This window comes from Vitis riparia, chromosome 12, assembly GCF_004353265.1.
Source record: "Vitis riparia cultivar Riparia Gloire de Montpellier isolate 1030 chromosome 12, EGFV_Vit.rip_1.0, whole genome shotgun sequence".
Classification (NCBI taxonomy): Eukaryota; Viridiplantae; Streptophyta; class Magnoliopsida; order Vitales; family Vitaceae; genus Vitis; species Vitis riparia.
Window position 1 is genome coordinate 3264252 of NC_048442.1, and position 20182 is coordinate 3284433.

The window sequence follows — 20182 nt, forward strand, 5'->3', positions numbered from 1 at the left end:
TAGCATTTGCTTATATTTTATGTTACACTTTTTTTAACTGTGAACTCTTTAAACAAAATTAGCAAAACCCGAAAACTCTAACCGAACTTAAAAAAGAGTTATTGGCTTCTCAAAAGTTAATTTATGTAGAGCCTAACACATGTAAAGATTTCAGTTCAATGACTCTAAAAACCATAAAGAGAGTCCTGAAACTACAAACGTTATAGTCACATACACACACAGAGGTTAAGAGAGTGCTGAAACTTCAAACAACATGAATAAAACATTAAATATTATGAAAGCCCTTATATGTAGCAATTAATTGGGTTGTGGGAACAATTCTATAGGAATTTCAATCAGATACAAAACTTTGCCGGGGTTTGAACATAAGTACAAAGAAGTAACTACACTGTTTTTGAGCTCTTGCTGATGAAATTTTGATTACCGTGTTCAGCTTTGACTGGTATATGCTTGAGAAACTCTTGGCATTGATACTGGAAAGAAATGCAAGAAACCACCTGGGGCATCTGCAGCATTGATTTAGAGCCCAAGTTCTGAAAGAAGCTCACGCCACCTTGGCGTTTCTTCATCGAAGATGTATGTCAGTGGAGAAATTAGAACTCCACTGCCTCCAATCTGCAAATATGGATGCAATAAAGTTCACAGGGTGGTTAAAATTTTTCTTAATCCAACAAATAGAGAAACCCAGGACTGGATGGGTGTGAATATGGGTGTGACCCTATGCAAGTCCATCCTTGGAACTCAGAATCTAAATAATGATATCCTGCGAGTAAATGACTAATATTGCAGGAATTGATTAAATCTGAACCAGATCATTTTTTCCTTCAAAAGCTTGAAAAATTGGTTTAAACTGATTGGCAGTTGTAATGGTTAAGACATGTGAATAGGGAATGGTGCCTACAAATATAATTGGCATGTTTGCCCAGAGAGATTCATGGTTATATGTGATGTTTCAACCCATGTATAGAAAGTTTAATTGTGTCCAAAGCTCCCAACACTTTCTTTATAAAAAAAAAATAAAAAAAATAAAATGGAAAAGCAAAAGCAAAAGAAACAGACTATCTAGGCCTCATTTTATGGCATTGCAGTAACTAATACTATAACAGTGGTAGAAGCTAGAGGAAAATAAGAGTGTCTTACCGCTCTCAGCTGCTGAACTGACTTGTAGAGTGCCTTTTTGGGCACACATATGACTATAGCATAGTAATCTGCTGCCACTCTCCCATCGCGTTTGCAAAAGACTGGACTTACAGTTGGTCCCTGCACATATAACCATGAAAGCATTTAGAGTACCCTTTGAAATTAAGAAATACCAAGCACAAAGTGAACTGAGATCTTTTAATGTGATATTGCAACCTAAAATTATGGTTTTTTTTTTTTCTTTCAGTTTTTCCTTTTGATAAGATGACTCGAGGTTTCTAGATCTGGAAACATAAAAGGCTGTTGCCAGGGTTCTAAATCTGACCTGCAAACCAGATAATGATGGCTGGGTCAAAACCCGCTCAGCCACTTCCTCCGCACTACTTCCTCTCATGTTCGCAGTTACCTGCCAAGATAAGTGTGAAAACGACACAGCCTGTAGTATAAAATACTCATAGCAGAAAAAAAAATATATGCGCACCGTGAACTGATCTACTGCCCTTAAATGTGCCTCCAATCTTTCAAGAATCTCATGTGTTGTATCCAGAACACCTTTCCGCTGGATCAGTGATTTCCTGCTTGCCACAAGAACAGCCTGAAGAACAATATTTGGGGTACGATGAGAACAGATGAAAGCAGAATGTAAAACCAGATACCTAAAGACCCTCATCAAATAGCATTTCTCAAGAACATGAGACCAAAAGCTTGCAAGGTCAGTCATGTACCAAGAATGTTTACCTGGCTTTCCAAGACAACTCCACCTTCAATTTCTTTTAAGTTGTTTTCCCTGAGGGTTGTCCCACTACTCACAAGATCCAAAATAGCATCAGCTATTCCCATCTAAGTTAACAAGAAGACAAGTGGTCATGTAAGTATCGTGTGGAGATTGCATGAACACTAATTATCTAGCTAGAATGATGATGCCATCATTGAAAATGAGGTCTCAAACCAAGATATGAACAAGTACCCAAGAAGAATAAATGGTATATAAAAACACAAAAAACAGAAATTAAAAATGTGGTTGCAGTTTGGAGGGTGTGGATTCTTTCAACAAGATGAAAGTCTCTTAAATGCTGCCTAGTGGGTAAGATGGGGAGATTACTCAGATGAGGTCCCCTTTTTGGCTTCCTTAAAGGCTTGGACTAGGTATAAAGGCTGTCTGAAAGGGAATATTCATCCGGCTTTGTTGGGAGGATCTCTGGTTCTATTTGAGTTGAGTTTATTTCAGAAGCAAAGAGAGTTCTTCAAGAGGGCATGGGAATTTCCAGAAGTGTTGGCGGTTGGACAAATGGATCCTAGAAACTGACAGAATCACTTTTGTGCAGTCATGTTTGTTACTTATCCCCTTACACTTTCTTTGTTCAAAGCCCTGATTATGGCAGCCTCCTAGATTGAGAGATTGCAGAGAGATTTTATCTAGTCATGGTTTGGAAAGGGAAGAGAAATCACCTTGTGGAACCAGGTGTGCAAGCCTAAGAGGAAAGGGGAGGAGGCATTGGGAGGTTATCTTTAAGGAATAGAGCCCTTCTAGGGAAGTGGTTGTAGAGGTTCCCTAAGGAGAATGATGCTTTATGGCACAAGGTCATTTTGAGTATTTATGGGTCAAACTCTAATGGATGGGAGGTCAAATGTGTTGTTAGGTGACCACATAAATGCCCTTGGAAGGTTATTGCACAAACATCCTTAGACTTCTTTGTTTCACTTGTTATTTTGTGGGAGATGGTACAAAAATCTGCTAAAAGGATCTCTGGTTGGATGATAAATCCCTTAGTGAATAATTTCCAAATGTCTATAGAATAGTGAGGTTGAAAAAATTCTGTTATTTCCTTGGTGTTAGTTTCCTCCTCCTTCTCTATATCTTGGAACTTCAATCTTTGTCATAAACTCTTAGAGGAAGAGTTTGAGGAGCTAGCATGTCTAATGTCTGCTTTACCCATGTCTATTTGTCACCCACTTTTCCTAACACACGAGTTTGATCTATACTTATTTTAGACCATTTTGAAGGAGAAGAACAGGAGAGCTGTTGAAAACATTGAAAAAGAGGATCAAACAATCAAGCAATCCTTTATATATGATTTTTGAAGTAGGTTAGAGTGTACAAAAAAAATTCCTCAATGTCCATGGTGGACTTCATTGTTTGGTTGAGTTTTAAATAAGGAGAGAGAATTATCTTTTGTATCTCTCCTCACTTTGTCTGGCCTTTTGGCACATTTGTGTACACAATGTATGCTTTTAGGCACCCTGTTAGGCACTTTTGATATATATATATATATATATATATATATTTTTTTTTTGATAGGAAACGACAAAGGGATATATTGATAGAAAAAAGAAGTACAAGAGAAGGATGATGAATCCTCCCACCAAAGAAAACTAACCTACAAGAATACAAAAACAAGAAAATACATAGTAAAGACATACAAACTCTCTAGATTAGACCAACCCTTTGGAATTGCACACCGCTATCCAATCAAGTTGTAACACATTAAGGGGAGTCCCCTTAAAAACCTTGGAACAAAAAGCCCAAAGAGAAGCAAGGAAATGGATAGAATCCCAAAGATACTTTGAATTCCTTGCTTTATCCTAAAAAATCCTCGCATTTCTTTCCCGCCACACAACCCAAATTAAAACGATGCTCGCAGCTTGCCACAAAACTATCCCTCTCATAGATAAACCAAAACCATTATAATTGATGGACAACATGTCGAAAATCCTCCTCGAGGGAACCCAATCCATCTTGGTTAACTGAAATAATCTGTGCCACAAACCCATCGTCAAAGAGCAATGTAGGAAAAGATGATCTGCTGATTTTCCATGCTTCATGCACAATTTACAAATATCAGGACTAAGAGCTTTGTAGGGTCTTCTCAATTGTAGCAAGTCATTAGTATTTACCTTCTTGTGTGCCACTAACCAGACAAAGGACTTGACTTTGAAAGGGACTTGATAATTCCAAACGAACTTAGTAAGGAAAACTGGAAGAAAACCAGAAAATTGGAATAAGGCTAGAAAGAAATATTTGATTGAAAAAAGCCTTGAAAAAAATAAAGACCAGGATCTTGCATCTGAAACCGAAGGTGATAGATGCAAACCATCAAGTGACTACATGAGGCCTTCTAAATCTTCTATCTCAGAATCGGAAAAGTTATAGCAGAAATTAAAGTTCCAAGAGAAAGGACGAGTAGAACCAAGAATTGAAGAAATAAGAATATTTTTATCCGAGACTACTCTAAATAGTCTTGGATATTGGGATCCCAAAGGTTGGTCCCCACACCACAAATCTTCCCAGAATCGAATTCTTTCCCCATCTCCTACCACAAACTGAGTAAACTTGGAAAATTCCTAAAAGACTTGTGCAATAGCCTTCAAGGACAACGATGTGACCATCTGACTAAAGTGTTAGCATCCCAACCATTAGAGTGTGATCCATAAATGCTTAAAATAACCTGATGCCATAGAGCTGAACCCTCTCTAGGGTACCTCCACAACCATTTCCTTAAGAGAGTGAGATTCCTTAGAGAAATCTTCCCAAATCCCAATCCCCCTTTTGCCTTCGGATTACACACTACATCCCAACTAACTAGATGATCTCTTTTACCTTCCCCAACCCCTGATCATAAAAAATCCCTTTGCAATCTCTCAATTTTTGCACCCACTGAAGTGGGTATCTTAAACAAGGAAAGGAAGTAGCAGGGCATGTGGGTGAGGCAAGATTGAATAAGAGTTATCCTACCTTCAAAAGATAAATAAGCCTTTTGCGATCCATTTAATCTTCTCGAGATCCTCTCAATCACTGGATCCCAAAAGCCACAAGCCTTGGGATTCCCTCCCAAAGGAAGACCCAGATAGAGTATAGGCCAACCAGAAGCCTTGCAATCAAGCAACTCGGCCAACCTAGAAAGATGATTCTGATCAAGATTGATGCCATAAATATTACTCTTGTCAAGGTTAACCTTAAGCCCAGAAATATGCCCAAACACTAACAATAGACTCTTGAGAGTGCAATTCTTCCTCCTTAAAGTTAGAAAAGAAAATGGTATCATCTGCAAATTGCAAATAGGACACTTTAGTTTTGTTCCTACCCACCTTGAAACTCTTCAACGAATTTCTTTCCTCTGCTCTCAATAACATCTGCGACTAAAGTAAACAAAAAAGGGGGATAAAGGGTCGCCTTGTCTTAAGCTTCTAGATGCCTTGACCCACCCTTTAGCATTTCCATTCACTAAGACTGCATAAGATACCGTGGACAAACAACCACTCATCCATTTCCTCCATCTAGGACTAAACCCCTTCTTCTTCAACACATGATCCAAAAAATCCCAACTCACATGGTCGTAAGCCTTTTCAAAGTCAATTTTGAAGACGACTCCTTCCTCCCCTGATCGTCTTTTCTCATCCACTATCTCATTGGTTATGAGAACCGCATCCAATATTTGTCTCCCTTGAACAAAAGCGCCTTGAGTAGAATGGATAGTTTCATGCAATACCCCTCTTAGACGCTCTGATAGCACTTTGACTATTATCTTGTATAGCCTAGTGATCAAGCTAATAGCCTTGAGAGTGTTGGGGTTTTTCTGTGTTTTTAGTTTTCTTTAGTTGAGTGTTTTCTCTTTTGTTCAGTTTTTGTTTTGTGGGAAGGACCTATTATCTTTCTCTTGTATCTCTTCTTTCTCCTGTTTCTTTTCCTCTATTAATATACTTTTCTTCGTTTTTGATCAAAAAAACAAAAAAAAAAGCTTTTTATGGGTAACAAAACTATGAAAGAGGCATTAGTGCTTTGATTGATAAACTTTTGATATATATGATCTTTGCCTATAAAAAGGCAAGACTTAATAGTGACAGAAGATTTGAGTATTCAGAAACTAAATCCAAAAATAAAAGTAAGTGTCACTTCTTAAAACGGTCAGATTCTGTAATTCCTATAACTCATTATTTAACAAAACAGTAGACAGAAAAAGAAAAAAAAAAAAGGCATGAAAGATAGAGAAGCTTGTCCATTGAATATATCTCTTCCCTTTGAAAATAGATCTCTTTTCCATTGAATCCCATTTTTATATTTCCTTCCTCTTTCCATTTAATAAAATTCTGCTTCCAAATTAGGGAAGAGAAGCTTGTATATTCCCATGTGGTACTTCATGGTTGTATAGGTTTACTTAGTACTTTGAAGGCTTTTAACATACTTTCTAATTAGTTTATTGTTTTTTTAGGAGGATTCTTCATCCATCTTTTGTATTTCTGTATCCTTAATTTACTGCATATGTTGTTTCTGATTAAAAAATAAAAATAAAAATTAGGGAAGAGAAGCTTGTCATCTCAAATAATCCATCCATCTGTGCAATTTAAGTCTTTCCTCAGTTAAGTATCTCAAAAAAAAAGTATTTTAAAATACTATCAACCTACGCACAAAAGAGAGGGGAAAAGAAAAGAAAGAAAAAAAATGAACTAGCATAACAAAGGAAGGAAAATACTGAAAGAATAATAATAATTATGAGAAGAAGAATCAACTACAAAATTGGCAGTTGCACTTATGTTCCGAGTCTTCTGAAAGTTCACAACAAATTCATTCTTTTATGCCTGGGTTATGATATGCTATGAGTGTTTGCTAAGGAACAGTACACAATATCAAATGGTTGTGAACAAATTCTATTTGAAAATGCAGAAATTTAAGTCCCTTGGCGTTACATTAAAGAGGAAATTCTCACCGCAGGAGCCGCCTCCAGCGCTCCATCAGCAGTTGAAAAGGTCACATGCTTCAGTCCATTTTCTTTCAAAAATTTAGGACCCAACTGTACACAAACAACAGAAACTAAATCCAAATAGAAACTTCTTACCCAGAACCTAACAGAAAAATAAAAATGAATAGCAATGTGACAAAATAAACTGAAACACGTAACATACATAAGTGAAACCAGTAGCAACTCGGAGAGGTTTCTGAACAGTCCATTGAGGCATTTGCGCTAGTTCCTTCAGTGAGTTTATATTCTCAAAAATCCCATATTTGGGAATCTGAAAAAAGAATGACAAAATAAAAGTATCAGCAATAACAATATCTGAGGCCACACTTGACTGTATACAAAGATATTAATGACTTACTGCAAGGGATAACCGGCAATCCCCGTACTCAAGTGCATCATGAGCAATGATAAGATCATCATTCCCCTGAAAAAAGTAGTTCAAATGAAAACCTTCTGATGTTAATACTGTTAATGCATTTCAAGCATTCTGGAAAGTAAAAACAAAAATGTAATTAGAAAGACTTCCGGATATAATAGAACAAATGTAATCAGCACCAGGAGGCTGCAGTTCTTCTACTCAATACAAAACATAGGTAACATAAAGATTTTTAGCAACCTCAATACCTGACACATCCACATTCTAATTCAAAGATTTCTAGGGTAGTGGAAAGACATGATGGATGCTTTGCACTCAAAATTTCATCAGGATTAAGACCTAGGCTCTGTGGTTTGGTCATCAAAGCCTGTAAAAGATTCATGCATATTCATTCTGTAACACAAGAATTTGCTACATCAGAACAAACTTGTTACTGTTATTATCCCACAAAATTCTCCTTAATTTTGATCTTTATGCATCTCTAACGCAAACCTTGAGAATCAACTTATCTACTTCAGTTACACAGCTAGAAGTGTAGAAAAGAAAATCTTCTAGTAAAGCTGAGCCACAGGCAGTGTAACTTTTCAATTTACTATCGATTTTCAAATAAAGTTGAAAGCATGAAGTACAGAATACCAGTTAAAAGATGACACTACAAGCAAAGCTTTCTGTACATATTATCCCATCAGCCTGTCCCTATCCCAACAAATCAGTGGTATTTTATTCATCTTTGTAGTACCTTCAACTCAAATAATCACTTCCTACTGGTAGAATCAATCACTTAATCTATTACTATTGTTAAAGGAACAAATCAATTTTTCCCTCCTTGGTGTCCCAGTTTCATGAAATAGATTAAATAATCCTATTATGGAACAGTCTTCAACTCCTTCCACAAATAATGGTCCACCATCTTGGGGTTGTATCTTCGTGCCATACTGTAAAAAAACCATATTATCATTGCTTTCAACTGCATCCAACTTCCATCACCCCAAAAATCTTGATCTCTTCAACTCCTTTTCCAGAATCTCCCAACCTCTCCCACATTTTTTTAACTTTCACTTGCCACGTATCTTAAATTCTCTCAACTTCTTTTCAATTTCTCTCATCTTCTCTCATAATTTAAAAGGTGCACATATATCATGCAGGCCAACACTAATTTTTCATAACCCAAAAATCTTACTGACTTCTCGTCCATTTTTGGTGTTTGCTACTCCTGTTTCCTCATTTTTTTTGATAAATAAAGAGATTGTATTAAAAAACCACCGAAGCAGTGGCTAAAAATACAAGAAAGAGAAAAGAAAAAAGAAAAACGCCCCTCGCTCCCTAGCAGAATGCCAAGGCCCGAAGAGCATCCCAACCCACACCCTTAACGGGAAGCCACCCAACCAACAAAATCAACTAAGGTCGAGGGACCATCTTTTATAGACCTCTTCGTCTCCGACCAAAGAAAATAAACAAAAGAAGACTTAAGTCTTTGAATCTCAACAACCTCACTCAGTTATATATCCTTTCCTCATTAATGTAGACATTTCTATATCCTTTCCTCACTTTCCAATCTCCCATCTCAACAACCTCACTCAGTTATATATTGCTGTATAAATACCTAACCAACTGTGCAGAATAAATTGTAGGTTTCAATAGAAATTTCCATTCATATTGTAGTATTGGATTTATCCAACTCTAGTTGAAGTGGTTTGTCTTGAGCAGGGGGAGTGGAGAATTAGTTGATGCTGGCCAGTAGCTTTAAATTTGCAGCTTATGTTGTTCAGCCTTGCTATATAGGATTGTGTCTTACCCAGAAGTTTGACACAAAAGTTGATCAATTTCTTTAGCTGTTTTAGGGGACTTCCCAAAGGTAGGGAGGATTCTATAGTGTATTTCTAGCCTCACCAAAATTTGGACCATATGGGAGGGAGGGAGGAATGCAGGATTTTTAGGGTGTTCAGAGGACATAGATGCAATCTATGACTAGTTTTACTCTTTCTCCTCCTTTGGATTTTTGTTAATGAAGCCTTAACTATTAAATTTAAGGGTGACAAAGTTTGATATAATTGGCAAACCCAACATGTTTTTTGAGGGTTTTGGTTGAATATAATTGTGTTTGGGTCAAATTCATGTTGACCTATATAATCCGTTGAACAAATTAGATGTTTTGGGTCAACTTGTATTACATGAATTTAACCCAAATTGACTTATTCAATTATTGTGTTGATTAACCTAATTATGACCATAACCCATTTAACCCATATTTGACTCATTTAAAATTTTATTTTGAATAAATAGGTCAATTAAGTCATAAAGAGAAGAGAAAAGAAAAAGGAGAGAAAGTGGTGGGGGTCCTAGAGACTTAAAGAAGAAACTATACTAAAAGACATAAATCAATAAGATCAACTATAAAAGAGAGAAAATTTTAGTAGGCACTAAATTTCAAAATGAAATCCAAAGATCCCGTATGCACCCCAATAACAACCTATACCTTAAGGCTTACCTGTCCATATTCAGTGACTGTATCAAGACCAACAATGCCAAGGTCTAGATCTCCAGACAACAATTTTCTAACAATGTCTTTTGGCCGCTGAAACCAGACTTCCATGTTGGAGAGCTGCAGCAAAACATGTAGGGAACAAATAAACAATCCATATCAAACTATTATGAGATGTATGCATTAGCATGTCTATAAGTATTAAAACGAAAAGAATATTCAGATCATGTAAGACGCTGGCATAGGATGGCATCAGATCAAAATAATATACAGCATAATGAAAGCCCTGTTCAAGTTCAGATTTATTACATCAAAACACCATGAAATTGGCTATTCATGTTGCACCTTGGAAAGTTGGAGAATAAGATATAGCTACAGAATCCACCAGAGAGAGATATAAAGATAATCACTAATAAAGGAAAAATCATATCTAAAAAAAGAACATTTTCACCCTGCATGTTGTTATTAAGTGAAAATGCTGATCGCATAAAAGTTCTTAATGGAAGCATTTGACGATCAATGAATATGACATGATAAGGACAAGTGTGACGCGTTAGATCTGTCACTGGTAGTGACTTAGGGCCATTGACAATAGTAAAACAAATCCCAAACTACTCAAGAATAGCCAGATATAGTCTTGAACAATAAACATTGTCAATAAAAACCAATAACTGACACAATATAGCTCATTCCCCAGATAAGGGCCGACTACCATGGCTAAACATTGACAAGAAAGTTGGCAGAGAAATCAGTTGAATTATTTTGAGGCATGCCATGAGAACTTCCATAGCAAGATCAGCAACCAGAAACATGGCATGGAGTGAAACAGCACATTCTTTCCATGAATATGCCAGACAATGCTGAAAATATTACTCAGATTTGGCTGCAGTTGTCTGCTGCAGAGAACAAAGCCTCAGGGTTGGAAGGACATCTAGGTTCACTAAGTAAGCCCACAAAAATGAATGATTTGCCATCCGCAGAGCACCAAACTAACCTGATTAAAAAATGCAACAAAGACGTGAATACTGCTGCCAAAACCTCTCCATAGTGGAACTGAAGGAATCTCTAGCACTGGAAACAATTGAAATCACTATCCATGTCTTGAGATATACTATTTGTGCATCAGTCATATGCTAACTAGTCATAAAGCATGTTAACACTCTTACTTGACCCACTACAGCCTCCTCCAACGGGATGTTTCAAAGAGCTAACCCAATTAATTAATAATAAGCTAACAAGGTTAAAAGTTTAGTGCATTTCGTAAAAAAGTCCCACATCTATGATGTTGCAATTCCTCTTAAAACAAACCTAAGGGCTCTATATCAGGAAACAAGTTTAATCTGTAGTTGGACTGCATGGGCAGAGGTGGGTATACTTAGTCCTGCCCCTTTCAGAAAATTGGAAAAGATGCCACCGAAGCTTAGAGATAAATAGGTGGGAATGTCCTTGTAACAGTACAGATTCAAACATTCCAGAATAGAGCCATAAGAAAAAGCTGAGAATCTTAACAGTTTAATCCTTACTTGGACTGCATGGGCAGTGGTGGGTATGCTCGGTCCCACCCATTTCAGAAAATTAGAAAAGACACCATTGAAGCTCAGCTATGAATAGTAGGGAACATCCTCATAACAGGTACAGATTCAAACATTCCAGAATAGAACAGGAAAAAAAACCTGAGGATCTTAACAGTCTGACTCTGAGCAACTTATTGTAGACATCATATCATATGAATGATTTTGAAGGTTTTCAACAAGCCTATGAAAATCTTCATGTTATTAAATTTACCTTTTTGTAGTTAAGCATACATTGACATGAATTACTCCATCAGGAGGAAGAAAAGAATTTTTATCTATCTGTTAAAAAGGCAGTGAAATTGGAGTAAAACCTATAAATAATAACTAAGAAACCCCAGCAGACAGTATCTGCAAGGGCAAACTAAAACTGTTTTGCCTTTAATTTTGAGTTCTTCATTTCATACTTGGATTAAAAGGAGGATGGCATGTACAATATGCAATCAAATAGAAAATTACCACTAATACTATTTAACAAAAAAGTGTGGAGGATTGACTGTTAAAGGGAATAACTCCCGCAGACTTCTTTCAATTTGTGCCAGATATGGTTGTTTTGGTAACACCCAATTTACAGAGATTTTGACATCAAAATTTCCTTTCACAGTTTTACATTTTCATCAAACTGCATTACAAGTTATGAGTGGATGAGTTAGGCCACTATCTGATACTTTACATAGTAGTTGGTATGGGAGAGAAAATCACAGATTCACAAGAACAAAGAGGCCTTCACTTTCTACAATAGCAAAGATTTAGATAGTTAATCATGCAAGATTATTAAATGTAGAAGTAACTCATGACAAAAACAGAAGCGAGTGCAAGTTCCATAACAACTCTCTTTTGCACATTCCCAGTGGAAATTGAATGTTACGTTAGGTTGAAATGAGGCTTTTAAGAGACATATCCAATAACCTAAGTGACCCATACACATAATTTCAGAATCCGTCTATAAGATCTGTCATATCCACTGACCTAAGTTACCTATATGCAAGCCGTTAATGCATGTATAAGACCTGTTATTTCTAACACAAAATACAATGGACATCTACATGTGACCAAAACGTCCATACAATCAATGATACATTGAAAAAAAAAAAACCGGATGAACTTGAAATGGTATGCCAGACAAAAGGCTTCATTAGTTAATGGAAATAAGAAACTACATCTTTCAATTCATAATGAAACCAGCAGATCCGAAAGGAATAAGCACACACACCTGTGGAATTTCTGCAACATATTGTCGAGGATTCACCTGCCTGACTGAAAGTTGACAGTCCTATGAAAGAAGAATATGAAAAATCAAAATGTGAACATGAAAAATGGAGCATATGCATGTTTGTCAAGGTTTCAATTTCTGGTGGAAATTGAACAGCTCCATTGTGCTGATATGTAACAAACTCAATGGAGTCATTCCATTCCCATTAGGCATCCAAATAGACCCTTAACCAATTCAAACTTGGAAACCAGGGGCAAAACTTTCATTTGGTTGCAGAGAGAACTGAGGGATCTTCTCATACCACCATCATATCATTTTGATTTCTTAGCAAATGGAAGACCCACATCATGCTTAAGCTAAACAGTCAAATTGAGCCACAGTTAAGGTTCAAACCTACAAATTTTCTTCCATTTTCCTATATTTTCCAGGGCTTCAATATCAAACTGAAATTGAATTCCAAATTGTACTGATATTAAAATACTGAATGGAGCCATTAAATTTCCAAAGACCATCCAATCAGACGTCAACCAATTGAAATTTGGAAACTCGCAGAAAAGATTAATAGACCTCCATTAGATTGCTGAAAAAACTAAGAAAATGAAAAATAAAGTGAAGTAAAATTCCCAATCTCAAGTCTTTTATCCTTTTGACTTATGGAAAGCAAAACCAAAATCGCCCTAACCCAAATTGTCATTCCTGTTCAAAAATGCATTAAGAGATTCTCAGATTCGCATCTTATTTTGTTAGTATGAAAAGCCCACCTGAATCCCAAGCTTAATAGTCCAATTCATATTCCAAACTCTTAACTTTCATTTTCATGCAATTCCACAACAATCAAGCATTTGAAAACTGAGTAAAAATAACTCCAGAAGATTCTCAACACATCTTATATCATTTTGATTTCTAATGAAACAAAAAACCACTTCACTCCTAAGGGTAAGGAATTCCAAAACTCCAAACTTCGCCCTCTTTTGCTACACTTTCTTACGGCCAAACAGCCAAAAAACCGAATAAAATACATCAAGAAGATTCTCAATCACACATCATACACCATTTTGATTCCGCATGACACAGAAAAAATGCATCAACCCAAGCCTAAATGCCAAATTCCTATTCAGAAATCAAAACTTCGTTTACTTTCCCACACTGGGCAACAGAACAAAAGAAAGCTAAAGTAAAAGTACCTTTCTCAATCACACTTCTTCTATCGCCTCCAGTTCTCATGGAACCAATACCTACGTCGCCCCCAAACCAAAAAGTCTAGATTTCCATTCAAAAAGCTAAACTTACTCTCTTTTCTCCACACTGTCTTCGCAGTCAAACTGGCGAGAATTTGGAATAAAATACCTTGGCAAAATTCCAAATGTCACATCTTATATCATTTTAATTTTTCATGAAACCAAAAACCCACCTCACTCCCAAACCAAACATTCAAATTATTCAAAACCCCAAGCTTTCTTTCACTTTCCCAAAAATTCCCCCGCAGTTAAGCAGAAAAATATGAGAAAGAGTCCCTTGAGAAAATTCCCAATGTCACATCTTATACCATTTTCATGAAATAAAAGCCCCACCAAAAGCGCCCCACTCCTAACCCGAACAGTCCAACTCCTATTCAAAAACCTAAATTTTCCATCACTTTCCGGCAGCCAAACAGAGCAAGAGGGAAAGAAACTACCTTGAGAAGATCCAGAGTGTCAGTAGCCATGCGCCCTTTACTGGGCAAGCCAAGACGAATCTCATTTCTCTCAGAACTCCTCCGCTCCGTGTTACCATTAACGACGGTGACCGGGGAAGGCGACAGGCAACAGAAGACCGTCGATTTCACAGAAATCTGAGCAGAAAAGGAGGGAGAAGAGGAAGGGAAGGTGAAGAGAGAAGGGCATTGCTGGAGAAACATGGACATGGTGAGCGTAGAATACCGTACCCTACTTCTCTCTTTGGAATTTGGGGGAGAAATTTATTGAGAGAATGTGCGTAAAGCTGAATGTGAATGTACAGGCCGCCGCCGCAGTTGAGTAAGAATGGCGGCTCACCTCTTTCAGATTTTCTGTTTTTCTTGTTTTGGGTCTTCTATTGGATGAGAGCCCATTGGGCTCACTTAGGCCCTTTTACACTTCTTTATTTAAAGCGGCTGTCCTAATGTTTAGCTTTGAATTTAGAAAACGCTTTTATTCTTTTTTATATTTAACATATCATTTCTAATATTTTTAATACTTTAAATTTTTTATTATTTAATTATTAAAAATGATTAAAAACATTTTTTAAAATTATTACCAAACACGTTCAAAATTACATTTCACCTAATTTTAAAAAATGTTTATAATCTTTTTGAACAGAGTATATTTAACAATAATTGTAAAAAATGTTTATAAATAAAAAATTTTAAGTATTAAAAATGTAAAAAATATTTTCTAAAATCATAATTAAACGGGTTGTAAATTATAACATTTTTTAAGTGTTAAAAATATTAGAAGCGTTTACTAAAATCACTACCAAACGAGAGAGTTCATTTGGTAGTGATTTTAGAAAATACTTCTAATTTTTCTAAAATTTGAAAAAAAGAATCTTTCAAATATTAAAAAAATTAAAAATGCTTCTAAAAATCACAATCAAACACACTTTTAAATTAAATGATAAAAATTTTGAAGTGTTAGATATAAGTGTCTATCAAACGAGCTCTAATAATCGTTTTAGAAGAATCACTTAAAGTGTTTATCTAAAACAATATTATAAGTGATATTTCAAAGTTTTAAAAATGTTTCCTACATTTTATTAAATATTTTTTTTTCAAAAACATATTTTAGACTAAAAGCACTCCATAGAATTACTCCTAAATAGACTATACGTATATGATGTGATTTTCTAATACTATAAGTGATGTTTTAAAATTTTAAAAATGTTTCCTACATTTTATTAAACATCTATTTTTTTTTTTCAAAAACATATTTTACTCAATTTTGATTGTTGAGTAAATATACAAATAAATGAGATTTATAATAATAATAATAATAATAATAATAATAATAATAATAATAATAAGAAGAAGAAGAAGAAGAAGAAGAAGGGATCCAAGAAAATAATATTTTTGAAAAGTTTGACTTTTAGCTTTCATAATATATGTATTTTGGGGAAAATAATCTTCAAAAATTGTAATAGGGAAAATCATTATAGTTTCACCTATAACCCTCCTTTCATCTTATAGGTGACTATCACAGTTTTTTTTTCCCTCTTCCGTAACATGTCCAACTTTTTGCATTTCTTTTAATGTGTTAGCTTCATAAAATCTTTTTAATTTCAATTTTTTTCTTGATATTTCATCTTTTCATATTTATTGATTTTAATTATTTATAAATATTTTAAACATAAAATAACAATATACAATAAGTAATTAATAAGAATAAATCTAATATAAAAATAAATTCATAATGAATAGGTTTAGAAATTTAGGATATAAGGTTTTCTATATTTCTTCTAAATAAAATATTTATTTAGTTTATAAATCTTATTAGATTGTTTATATTTAAAAAAAAAAAACTAAATTGTCATGTGGAAATTAGAGTAAATGATTATGGTTTTAATTTTTTGCTTATGGATTTAACTTGAACATGATTTTTAACTTTTTTTATTTATTAAAATGTTTAATATTTTTAATTAGAAAAGATAAAAATTTAGTTGTGGTTCTAAGATTTTACTTTGTTAAAAAATTTAATTTTTTATTTATATAAAACAAAAAATAATATATATATATATATATATATATTAATTTTCTCTAACTTTTATTAAAAATTAAAATTTTTGTATATTAAAGTTGCATACTGATTGACACAACACTTGGAAAAGATGATACCACAAATGCTTTTGGTATTTGGATGACAATTCCATTTTTTTTTTCAAATTTATGTAATAGATTCTGGGGTATTTTGATATTTACGTGGAATGGTCTAGTTTGGAATTAGTCTTTATAAAACAAAGAATGTATTATGGAATTGTTTAAGCGAAATGCACAAAATGAATTATTATCTATGTTTTTTGTTTGTTGGCCATAAGATTTACATATTTGTTTTACTTGTTATACAATTGTTTTTGGTATACAATTCTGTATTAGAACCCTAATTCAACATAACACAAATTCAGAGCAGGACAAGGCAGGATGGGATTGCTGTTCTTTTTTGTAAACAGGGATGAGAACACATCCATCGACCTTGCTCTGGTTTTGGGACCAAGACGAGAAAAAATTGTATAAGTGGGATGAGAATGGGGTGTGGGTGCCTCATCCCAAACTCACCTTGTTGCCATTCATATCAATCTCATATGTTTATGTAAATCTCTTAGTAGCAAGGTGTGTCTTATACTTTTGTAAAAAGCCATCAAAGTTATATTTGACAGTGAATACTCACTCGTAGCCAATAGTAGGAGTCTACTCTTTAGGTAAAGTTATCACTTCTTAGGTTTTATTTTTCTCAAAGGCTCTCATTTCCATAGGAACAACTTCTTTCCACTCTATAATTTTTAGAGCATCATATATATTCTTCGAAATTTCTACACTAGAAAGTTGAAAGGCGACAATGGAAGATGACAAATTCTTATAAGACACAAAATTGGATATAGGATGTTGAATACAACATCTAATACCTTTTTGAAATGTAACAGGGACATCAAGATCACTAAAAGACTTTACATGTTTAATATTGGAAAAAAAAACATGGTTTAGATGGAGACCTATATTTCTCAAGTGGTGAGATTAAATCTGTTCTCAAAATAGATTCATGGCCTTGATATAAAGTAGGTTCTTCTATCATTTGAATATGATTTATCCTTGAGTGGATACGAAACTCTTGATTGTTTTTACTTGTATTTTTACTAAATTCAGTATTTTCATGGTCCTGATTATGTGTCGGCATTAAGGTAGGTTATTTAAAATTTTCAATAACTAACTCGTTTGTTTCTAGAGTTTGGTTACACCTAATAGACTTATCAAAGATAGGCGGTTGTTTTTCTTTTTTCTTTTTTTCTTTTTCTTTTTTTTAAAGATTGTTCTAGGAATTTTGTTGGAGTTTCATATTGTTGTTGAACTAATGGTGGCTGAAACAGTGATTGATCTAACTTAAACATCTTGTTATGAATGAAATTATAACGACTCACTCTCAATTGTGTAGATATTATTTGTTTTGGGCTCAAATGACCATTACAACTTTAAAAAGTGTTTACAAGGTTAAGGGGAGCTCATACATATATAGCGTAGTAACTTTTTTCCTTATTCGATATGAGATATTACAATCACCCCTCATGCAAATATAATGTCCTTGTTGTGTCCTATGGAATTGTGGTGCTAAACAAGCATGCACACCTCACAGGGCCAAACAACCCCCTACACTAGGGTCAAGAATCGATTTTGATACCATTTGTAATGACCTATTGTTGTTGAACTAACGGTGGTTGTAACAGTGATTGGTATAACTTAAACACCTTATTAGGAATGAGATTGTAATGACACACTCTCAATTGTGTAGATACTGTCTGTTTTGGACCAAGTAGCCTTCACAACTTTAAAATATATCTACGAGGTTAAAGGAAACTTATATATATATATATAATCCAATAATTTTTTTCCATATCCAATGTGGGATATCACAATCACTTCCCATGCAAATACAGTATCTTTATTGTGTTTCATGAGATTGTGGGGTCAAATAGCCAAACACCCCTCACGGGGCCAAACAACCCTCTACACCAAGATTGATGATTTATTTTGATACTATTTGTAATGACCTACTCCTAAACATGTAGATATTGTTTGCTTCAAGCCTAAGGGGTTTTCATGGTTTTAAAACCATAAAATTAAAAGGAACCCATACATATATAACCATAGTAACTTTATCCCCTATCAGGATATCATAGAAAATTTTACTTTTTTAAAACATATTCCTAAAGTTAAAAGGAACTCATACATTTATACCCCTAATAACTTTCTCCCCTATCAGGATATCATAGAAAATTTCACTTTTATTGTCCTCCTGAGGATGATCATGAGTAAAATAAGGTTTAAGTTAAAAAAAAAAATGGCATCCATTGTTACAAACATTCTTTTGATACGAAGATTGAAGCATTTATACCATTTTTGTGTTGAAGGATATTCAACAAATATGCATTTGGTTGCTCTAGGATCAAATTTTCCACAATTATGATTATAGATATGAACAAATGCAATAAAATAAAAAATTTTCAAAGGTAAATTCATGGAAATCTGTGAAGTAGAAAAAAATGTGTTGAAAAAAATCAAGAGGAGTTTGATATTTTAAAAACCTAGTAGCTAGGCATCCTATTTATCAAATAGGTGGTGGTTAAAATAGTTTCACTCCAAGGTATTTAGGATATTTTGTTGAAAAGATGAGTGATCTAACAACTTTTAAAAGATGTCTATTCTTTCTTTTTGTCACTTCATTTTGTTAAGGTGTATCAACATAAAAACTTTGATGTATTGTGTCATTTTTCAAAAAGTAGTTTCCCAACAATTGATTAAACTATTTTGTTTCATTATCAATTTTAAAATTTTGAATATTTATTTGAAATTGTGTTTTTATCATTCTGTGAAAAAAAAATTAGACACTTTTGCTACTTTATGACTTTTCTTTTAGCAAATACACCAAAGAAACATTCATAAGGTCATAATCCACTTTTTAATTTCCTGAAAAAGTATCAACCCGAAAAAGGTTTAGGGGCTTTATAGGGTTGTGAAGAAAAAAAATACATTATGATGCATTGCAAATTCATAAATTTCACAATTGAATAAAGATAGATCTTTATTAATAAACAACTTTGGAAATAGATGTTTCAAATATTTAAAATTGGGATGTCCTAACTTAAAATGTCATAATATTATTTTATTCTCACTAATTATTAAAACAAATTTAAAACAAGTACTTTGATCTTGCCTACTTAGTTCGATTCTATTTTCAAAGAAATAAAGTCCTCCACTTAGTCTAGCATTGCTAATCATCTTCTCCAAGTTCAAACCCTAAAATTCACATTGAGATGAGAAAAAATTAGCTTGATACTTTAAGTAATAGGTTAATTTATTAATAAATAATAAATTACAACACAAATTAGGGATATGAGGAACATTATAGAGTGTAAGAAGCGAGCAAATTTTAATAGATCCTTTTCCAATAATAGTTCAAAGTGATCCATTAACTATTTTTATTTATTTTTTGTTTCCTGCACAAGGACTATAAGAAGGAAATGGATTTGAAGAACCGATCATGTGATCTGTTGCACCAAAATCTATAATTCATGGGCAATTTGAATCAAGGCTAACAAGGGTTGTGGGAAGATAATTATCTTTCTTGGCTAAGGACCAAAAAAGGGATTAATTTAAGGAGACTTGAGATTGATTAAGTTTGTATACATGCTCTATTTGATCCTTAGTAAAATGAGATGTTTCTAAGTAAGGTTGTTGCCTTTATTTACAGTTTCTGGCTTGGTAAACACAACTCTCCTCACTAGGTTTCTTTTTTTAGTTTGATGGCTTGTTGTGAATCTTTTTTTCAAGGAATCCAATGTAATGTCTAGCCTTCAAGGGACAAGCCATGTGCTTCTCTGCCCAAGGCCATGTGCTTCTCTGCCCAATCTTATTTCTCTTTTTGACTCTTATTTTGCTTTCTTCTT

The 20182-nt window shown here is 34.2% G+C and overlaps 1 protein-coding gene across 1 annotated transcript; it reads right to left on the bottom strand.

The window, feature by feature from the left end:
• Positions 1-237: 237 nt before the first annotated feature.
• LOC117927139 (ATP phosphoribosyltransferase 2, chloroplastic-like) lies at positions 238-14547 on the bottom strand. Its single transcript, XM_034846554.1, has 11 exons — positions 14193-14547; positions 12518-12577; positions 9740-9853; positions 7234-7299; positions 7039-7146; positions 6843-6926; positions 1879-1980; positions 1622-1735; positions 1466-1546; positions 1141-1260; positions 238-615 (listed from the first exon to the last, which is right to left on the bottom strand). Exons 1-11 carry the CDS (start codon positions 14418-14420, stop codon positions 520-522), a joined length of 1173 nt encoding a protein of 390 aa, XP_034702445.1. The 5' UTR covers positions 14421-14547; the 3' UTR covers positions 238-519.
• Positions 14548-20182: the final 5635 nt, after the last annotated feature.

What these genes read in the sequence shown, in the direction of transcription:
- LOC117927139 (XM_034846554.1), bottom strand. Translation starts at nt 14,420, where the DNA reads ATGTCCATGTTTCTCCAGCAATGCCCTTCTCTCTTCACCTTCCCTTCC. An exon ending in ATTGCCGGTTATCCCTTGCA is followed by an intron (nt 7,147 to 7,233) that starts GTAAGTCATTAA and finishes TTCTTTTTTCAG; the next exon opens with ATTCCCAAATATGGGATTTT. An exon ending in GAGTTGTCTTGGAAAGCCAG is followed by an intron (nt 1,736 to 1,878) that starts GTAAACATTCTT and finishes ATTGTTCTTCAG; the next exon opens with GCTGTTCTTGTGGCAAGCAG.